General features: G+C 47.3%; 1 protein-coding gene across 1 annotated transcript; it reads left to right on the forward strand.

Moving 5' to 3' along the window:
• The first annotated feature begins 1,330 nt into the window (after nucleotides 1-1,330).
• Nucleotides 1,331-4,137, forward strand: LOC119100642 (cuticle protein 16.5). The gene is made up of 3 exons (XM_037223718.1): nucleotides 1,331-1,338; nucleotides 3,330-3,521; nucleotides 4,008-4,137. The coding sequence occupies exons 1-3, from the start codon at nucleotides 1,331-1,333 to the stop codon at nucleotides 4,135-4,137; spliced, it is 330 nt and encodes a 109-aa protein (XP_037079613.1).
• Nucleotides 4,138-8,536: the final 4,399 nt, after the last annotated feature.

Consider the following 8,536-nt stretch of genomic DNA (forward strand, 5'->3'; position numbering starts at 1 on the left):
ATCACTATGGCTTTTGAAAACGGGGAATATGTGTTAGGTTTGTATTTAGATGTGAAAAAAGCCTTTGACACTGTAAAAACAAACCTTCTCGGTAAACTTCCTAAATATGGTATTCGACGAAAATCTCATAACATGATATCTTCTTGTTTGTCTGGCAAACTCAGTGTGCAAAAATAAGGAATATCTACCAACAATCAAAAATGTGATAATGGGGGGACCCAAGAATCCATTCTCGGCTCAATTCTCCTCTTAATTTACATAAATGACTTGCCTAAATTAAGCAGTAACATGATTTGTCCGTCTTACGCTGATGATACTGCGATTATTTTCAAAGGAAAAGCATTGTTGAACTTCAAAACAATGCCAATACGCTTTTGCTTCTAATGACTTTCTGGTTTGCTGCTAATTTTCTTTCCCTGAACGCATCAAAAACATTCACACCGCATCACACTACTCCTTCTTTGCATATACATTTACATGTGTAAATTAATAATTCACGTATTGAAGAAAAAAATACCTTGGTGTAATCATTGACAAATCTCTTAAATTTACAAGCCATACTAATTTTGATGCAAGCATAGTAAGTAGAAATATTGGAATAATAAGTAGAGTTAGGTACTTTATTGATAAAACAACGCCACATCTACTCTATAACACTTTGATTCTTCCTTGTTTAAATTACTGCTGCTTGACTTGTGGTATGAATTATGCTTCTCAACTAGGTCGGTTAGTAATTTTTCGAAAAAGGCTGTGCGTCTTATTAGAAAATGTGCGTCCTCCACAAAGCTCACAGCCAATCTTTAAACGATGCAAAATTTTGAGACTATCAGATTTTGCTAAATCCCAAATGTTGATTGTGATGCACAAATTTGTAACTTCACAGCTCCGTGCATCATTCGATTTAATTTACAAGCTCTGCGAATCAAATGACATGGATATGAGGCGAGCAAAACATTTAGACCAACCTTTCTCTAATCGTATTAATAGACTATTTACAGCGTATGCGCTTGGCCCTAAGCCGTGGAACGACATTATGGTTTCACATTTTCCAAGAATAACTGATGTTTCTGTATCAAGAACCATTGTTAAGAACATCATCGAATACATATTAACGTAACCAACATATTTGAAGACATTGCAATCCTTTGCACTGCACATCCAACGCACTTCATATTTGACCTCCTTCATGTTTTATAATCAATTTCTGATATAGTTAAAGTCATGCACATATACCTAACTTCACGGCGCTGGCTCCGGGAGTTCTCCCAGCAACAAGCTCTGCTTGACTGGGTGGACTCCCTGTACATCCAGCTCAAAACCCAGCACGAAAATGATCAGGTAATTACCACCCCCCCCCCCCCCCCAACTTGTGTGACCGTATAACCCTTACTGGCACGGTGAATTGAGTGGTTGTAGCTTATTGGGCGGTTCTAGCGGGCTGTCATTAGCTGACTTTGGCTAATGACTTCTTTAGGCCTTCTCATCTTTGATTTCTCCCTGTCTATTACATAATACAATTCCTTCGGGTCTGCACCACCTCTTCGCCTGCTTCTTTGCGTTTGTTTCATCTTCCTAGCTGGGAGTGCCGCGACTTGATTTTATGTTTTCTGGTGTTAACGTACGGTTTACTGCGTCGCTGGCATTGGGGGAGGGGCACTCCTGGTCACCTGTTCTTGGGTAACGGCATAGAACAAAGTTCCAGGCCGGTCTTCAAAGTGCCTCCATAACGTAGATAACCGTTTCTAAGCAAAAGGTCGCGTTGTCATTTAAGGTCAGTGACCTCGTTAGACCTTTTCAAATTCAAGGTGACGAAAATCATACGATATTGCTTTGAGTTTTGCATTTGACTATGCGACAAAGATTACGCTAGGCAGTATGTTCCTAAAACAAAATGTTGACGTGGGTTATTTTAGGTCAATGACCTGTTTTGACCTTTAAGAAGTCCATGGAAGATGCAGAATGCTGTTCCTGCTATCAATAAACTCGAAATTAGCACCAGAAACTATCCTATACAGCAAGCCCTAGAGTAATAAAACGGGTTGGTTTTGACCTTCGTTTTAGCTTTATACCTGACCTCAGGTCAATGTAATTTGCTCGTTCAATTGTGGTGTTCCCTAAGGAAGCATCTCAGATAGGTTTGGCTTCGTTTAACTCTCCTTTGTGGGATCAGATTGAAAGATTCCCTAGAAATTGCCTTCGCTCAAACCATGGCCTGACTGACCTGCCATTGGTCAGCGACTTTACAAAAGACATATCAATTTTTGATAACAAGCGATACGCTATTCAATTGTTTAAAGCTATGCAAAATTTGGCGCGGCTACGCCGCGCTGTTCGGAGACCGTTTAAGAAAACCTTCCAGGGTGAATTTGACCCCGCCCCACCCGAGCGCGCGTTAACTAACGTCATTAAGATTCGCATAATGGCGCAGTCATCCACAGGCCCTTTGAAAGACTGAGCGGGTCCCTCTCCGACCTTGCGTGGCCGGGTGGCCGCGGGTCACTGCCGGCTACCGAGGCCGACCCGGCTACACCTCCCCCAGTGGTGTGCGAGCGTCACCGTCGGCATGGGCGTGGCTCCACAGAGACAGCACCGGCTCCAGCCGGTATAAAGCTGGCCGGCACCGGACCACAGGCATCACAGACACCAGCGAGTTCAGCCATGAAAGTCCTGGTGAGTGCTCCACTAACCCGTGCTAACAAAGCGTTGCACCTTTGGTCTATTTCACAACTTAGACATAGCCGCGACTTGAAACAGCTTTCCAAAAGCTCAGCTTGACTCGAAAAATACGTTGTCATTCAACATATTTTGCCACGTAGAATATCCTAAAATCTTAATCCATTGCACTCTCACTCCTTGTTGTAACTTTGCGTACCGGTTATATCTCTTCAACGTTCCCTGGATTTTTAAGCTTTCGCCTGATAATTGGTAGCCTTGAATATACAACGGGGTACAAGTCCAGAGCATTTGAAACAATAATTCATTTTTATAGTGGAAACATGGTTGAGATAAAAAAGCTCCGCTAGTGATAACATACATCAGTGTTCGCTTGAATCCTCCTCATGACAACTCACCCGTAGTTTGTTAAATATTAACTATTTTTTAATAACAGCAGATAAATTGTTTAAAAAAACAGGCGTTTCATCTACGTGGTTGACGGCACTTTCATCCGAATGTTAGCTGATATTGACTTATATAAATCATGAACGATTAACTGAGGTGGTGACAAAAACACCCAATGGTGAGACAGCCCTAAAACATCATTGTCTTTTTCAGGTGGTAGTGTCCGCTGTCCTGGCCGTTGCGGCTGCCCAGTACGCCCTGCCCAACAGCGGGCTGGGCTACTCGGGATACCCGTACGCCGCCGGATACTGGAACAACTTTGCTGCCCCCTACTCCACCTACCATGGTGCCCCCTACACTACCTACTCTGCTGCTCCCTTCACGTCGTACGCTGCTGCCCCCTACACCACCTATGCTGGCCACTACAACACCTACGCCGCTCCGGCCGCCGTCAGCTCTCAGTATCACGCCCAGAACGAGATTGGAGGCTACAGCTACGGCTACGCCGACGGCCTGAGCACCAAGTCGGAGAGCAAGAACGCCTACGGCGGCACCGTCGGCTCCTACAGCTACGTGGACGCCAACGGCCTGACCCAGACGGTCAACTACGTGGCGGACGCGGCCGGCTTCCGTGTGCAGGGCACCAACCTGCCGGTGGCTCCCATCGCCGACCTGAAGGCGCCCGTCAACACCCTGGTGGGACCTGCTCCCGTCGAGGACACGGCTGATGTGAAGGCCGCCAAGGCTGAGTTCCGCAAGCTGTACGCCGAGGCTGCCGCCGCCGCCGAGGCTGCCCCTGACTCCCGCAAGAAGCGCAGCGCTCCTCTGCCCGTCAGCGACACCCCCGAGGTGGCCGCCGCCAAGGCTGAGCACGCCCGTCTGTACAACGCGGCCGCTGCCGCCGCCGCCGCCGCGCCCGATGCCGACTACCCTCTGGCGTACGCCAGCTACGGCTACCCGGCCGGCTACGCCGCCTACAGCGTGCCTGCCTTCCGTGCCGCTGCCCCGGCCGGCTTCTCGTACGGCTTCAACTCGGCCCATCTGGCCCAGCCCTTCTACAGCCGCCACTTCTATTGAGCTGCAGTCCACTGAGCTAACGCGTCAGTATGTTGTTGTGTGAGGCGTGTTGAACCACCGGTCCGTCCGCTGTTGTCCGTTGTATTTTCTCTCATCCCGTCTCATCCAACTCGAAGCTCACAACCATTGTACCACTGATATACTCCTGGCTGTGCGGATGTATCATGTTGTATGTCATATGCCATACTTGAAAATGCATGTTGTAGAGAAAGGTGCTCAGAAGTTTTGATGCAGTCAACATCACGGAACAGATAGACTGAAAAATCAACAGCGTAGCTTAGCGTGGCCGCGACAATTCATGAGTAGCTATAGAGACCTGAATAACCGATCTTTTGGATACATAATTATGGGTAGCTTGCAATGTCGCTGTCCTCTGACAGGTGAAAGCCAAGCCGTGTCTGTCAGCAAAGGAACTTCCCAGAGAGTCGCTCAAGCTGATGCGATAACGGAATGCAGAACAGAGCAATGCAGCTTTTAGATACTTTTGTGAGACAATCATGCCACGCAGGTTAGGATTGTGCAAAGCTGGTGGTGGAAGGTGTATATGACCAGCGAGCCGCTTAAGTATCAATTTATGAAGAATATAATGCTGTACTTTGCAAGCGTTAGCGACACACAGACGTAGAACACTGCCCTTCAGAGGGAATGTTCCACATCGCAAGATATTGAGATAAGCATCAGATATGATGGGAAAAGCTGATTTGTGAGTGTTGGTGAGCTTTCAAGGTTCAAAAACAACCCTATGTTGTAAAATTTCGAAGTTTGTTAGAATGCAACCCATTACGCTATTGTCTGATGGCGCCTTGGAACCGTTTCGTGACGACGCAAAACCTGGCAGCATCTGGCAGCCAGACGTAAAGAATATCTCGAAACGCACGAAAGCTGAGGCCAATCGGGGTCGGTATCGAACCCCCTAATGTTTGTAACCACTAATGTATCACAACGCCTAATGTATCAAAACCGCTAATGCTTCATAACGCCTAATGTACGTAGCACCTAATGTGTCATAACCCCTAATGTATCGTAACTCCTAATGTATCACAACACCTAATGTATTGCAACTCCTAACGCATCGTAACTGCCAATGTGTCATAAGGCCTAACGTATTGTAATCCCTAATGCTCGTAGCCTCTAATGTAACACAACTCCTAATATATCATATTCCCTAATGTATCATAACACCTAATGTATCATAACACCTAATGTGTCGTAAGACCCAACGTATCGTAATTCCTAACGATCATAACCTCTAATGTAACACAACTCCTAATATATCATAACACCTAATGTATCGTAAGACCTAGTGTATCATAACCCCTAATGTTCGTAACTCCTAAATCAGCTGACTGCAGTGGGTTTGTCGCACACGATTCTGACCCGCACAGCTGGGCGATGTGCAGTCTACTAAAGTCTACCGAACATCATCGTGCTGCCATCTCTCGGCGAGTGCTAGGGTGGTACCACATATTGGAACATTCGCACAAAACGAACTTTTTATGACAGAATTCGAAAACTTGTTTGCTCCTGTTGCCTGCGAAAGTGCTCAGAGAAATAAAGTAGATTGTGTCTTTGCCATGTCCATCGTATTGAGTTACCAATAATCGTGGCAAGGAAATCATCGCCGTAGATTTTAGCAGAATTGTTCGTGAAGCACGAACTGAACATTACGAGCCCATGTGATACAATGCCTACTTTCCTAAAAATGATGATTCTGGAGCAGCACCAGATGACTGACAGAAGCCTCTGATTGCTGTGCCAGCTTGCTGCACACATAATGCTTCCGGGCGGCCAGCAGCACTCCTCAAACAGCCATCCAGAGCAGAGTAGCTGCGTTCTCAGTAGCAGCTCATCAGTTCAACAGCAGAGCACCTCCCCAGCTAACGAGGGGCTGAAGTTGATGTCCATCCCGCTGCCATCAATATCCGCAACAGCGAGCTTCATCCTGCCGGAGAAAATACGCAAAAAGGGCCGCAAGCTGAAAACACCAACAACGCATCGTTCGCATATTGCAAGCAAGTACATCAGAAGAAACAGTCGAGAGATATCGCAAATGTATTGTTGCACAAGAAAAAAGTCATGCAGGCCCAGGACATCGTCTAAAGCCTTTTCAATAAGGGGAGGGAGACTTCTTACCCATGCATAAATAAGCCTTATATGACGCTGTACACAATGACTGGAACCGACTTTTTCAATTGAGGTTCACTTTACTATCGGAGGGGTTTCCACGTCACTAAGTGGCCAAGGATGCGCAATATTGGAGGGATTTTTGCCCTCCAAGCAACATGGCGCTGCCCTGCGAGTGGACCGGTCGTATCAAAAACAACAAATCCATAAAAGAAAGTCCTGCCACACGACAGCACAATGCACGAAACGGAAATGATATTGCACAATGCACACTTGCGCCCACTTGCACAATGCGCCCAGCACGCTGACAAAAACACTTCCAGGAGCCGTCCTCCCCATGCGCCAATTTGTCTGGGCGGGGTGGGGGCGGGGGGGGGGGGGTGTAGCCACCCCTCCGCAACGGGACGGGTCAAACAACCCCCGGCCGCCAGCCGCCAGCATAACAACCGGGACGCCGGGGCGGGGACGATGTGACCAAGCATAGGCGAGGGAACGATCGCGTTATTGGGGAGGGGGGGGGGGGGAACCTCGGGGGATAGAGTCCACTTCCCAACAACTGAGATAATTCAGCACTAGGCTTGCGGCGGTACATGGAAAGAAACGACTCAAATGCCTCTGACCCCCTCCCCCATTCTTGACAACTTCCCTCGCTCCTGCGACCATGAAGGGGCACGGGGTGGGTCAGCGTTGGCAGAAGCGAAGGCAAGTTCCGGCGGCGTCAGGCACGGCGGGATGCCATCGATGGGAAGGCGGGTCTGGACAGGTTGACTGCCGGCGTCGCCGGTGTGGCGTCAGCGAGCGGCGCCGTCTGCCACTTCCTTGGTTCGTGCAAGGAACATCCCTTGTGCATGAGGGAGTCCCCATGCTCAACAGCATTTATACAAAGAGCAGTGCCGCTCAGCTCCAGGTTGAAATCACACCCTAATTGCAGTAGTTTCGAATCAAGCCGCAACAGTACGAACTAGCAGGCACTGACCGCCAGTCGTACGCTGTTGTTGCAGGCGACACTAGCGTTGAAAACCTGTTGTCGATCACCGCGAAGACAAGGATTTTATGACAAACATGCGTTTGGAAAAAGGGCTTGTGGAATCTCACCCAACAAATTTGCGTGATACGCGTGATGCAAAGTGCGTTTGGTAAAATAACGTGCGAAAAGGCTAGTACCGAAGACCTCATAAGCAAATGTTGGTATGGCTTAAGGAACGCCTGAGAAGTATTTGTTATGGCAAAACGTTGACGGGGAGGCAAAAGCTCCTAGGCAAAGGGTTTGCATGCGTAAAGGGAAATATAAAATTTATCTCAAACAATCTTGAGCACGTTAATGCTGGCAACACACACTTGCTTGACAAAAACACGCACGTAAAAATTGCCAAGCATCAGTGACGCGGCGTCGGTTGTTTGCATGCAAGGCACTCGCATGAGGACGTGTCAGAAAAAAAAATGCACCGCCGAATATCAAATTATTCACGCCATCTCTTCGATGTCGCCTGAATACTGCCTGTGAAGGATGGATTCGTCTCTCAGTCATGGAATGAAGCCTGGCTATTGTTAAACGGAGAGTGTCTAATGTTTTCGGTTTTCTCCTTACACGCCTAAGGGAAGTTTGACAATGATCTATGGTTAATTTTGGTTGCTAAGTGTGCACTTGGGTCTCGCAGCAGTTTTCATTTATTTATTTATATCCATCCAATCGATGGTTGTACGTGAACAAACACAATCCTAAAATATAAACCAATCAGCGGGAACGAAAGGACGAATGCACTGACACATGTGGCAATTAACTGTATGCTATATACATGGCCATTGTTTTGGTTGCTAGGTAACGTAGACATCATTTTGGTTGTTAGGTGACGTAGAATAGTCACATTTCCCCAGACCCTAGTGCAGCTGATTGACGCGACAGAATACTTGTTCCTCATCTTAGTATATAGTAGGCCGACATGAATTGGTGCGTATTAACTAACCAGCTATACCTTGCGTCTAAGCCCGTACACTCGCAGTCCTCAGCTGAATGAAAAAAAATCAACATAATGGCCGCCGCCATCGCCGGGTTTGCAAGCTGCTGTCAGCGCTGACAAGCGACATTCTCGAAAAGTCATTGGCTAGAACCAACGATACCTGCTCAATGATGTCAATGTGTTAAGTAATGAATATTGCTTGGGGAATACCCGATAATTTCGTTCTTTCTTACAAACGAGAGAAAAAAAATTGGGACTGCGGCTATGTCTCGTCAGTGGGACGAATTTGTAGAAACCAACGGCACCAAAAGTTGTAA

This window comes from Pollicipes pollicipes, unplaced genomic scaffold (genome assembly GCF_011947565.3).
Source record: "Pollicipes pollicipes isolate AB1234 unplaced genomic scaffold, Ppol_2.1 Scaffold_4881;HRSCAF=5763_pilon_pilon_pilon, whole genome shotgun sequence".
NCBI classification, from domain to species: Eukaryota; Metazoa; Arthropoda; class Thecostraca; order Pollicipedomorpha; family Pollicipedidae; genus Pollicipes; species Pollicipes pollicipes.

What these genes read in the sequence shown, in the direction of transcription:
- LOC119100642 (XM_037223718.1), top strand. An exon ending in CCGGCCGCCGTCAGCTCTCA is followed by an intron (nt 3,522 to 4,007) that starts GTATCACGCCCA and finishes GGCGTACGCCAG; the next exon opens with CTACGGCTACCCGGCCGGCT.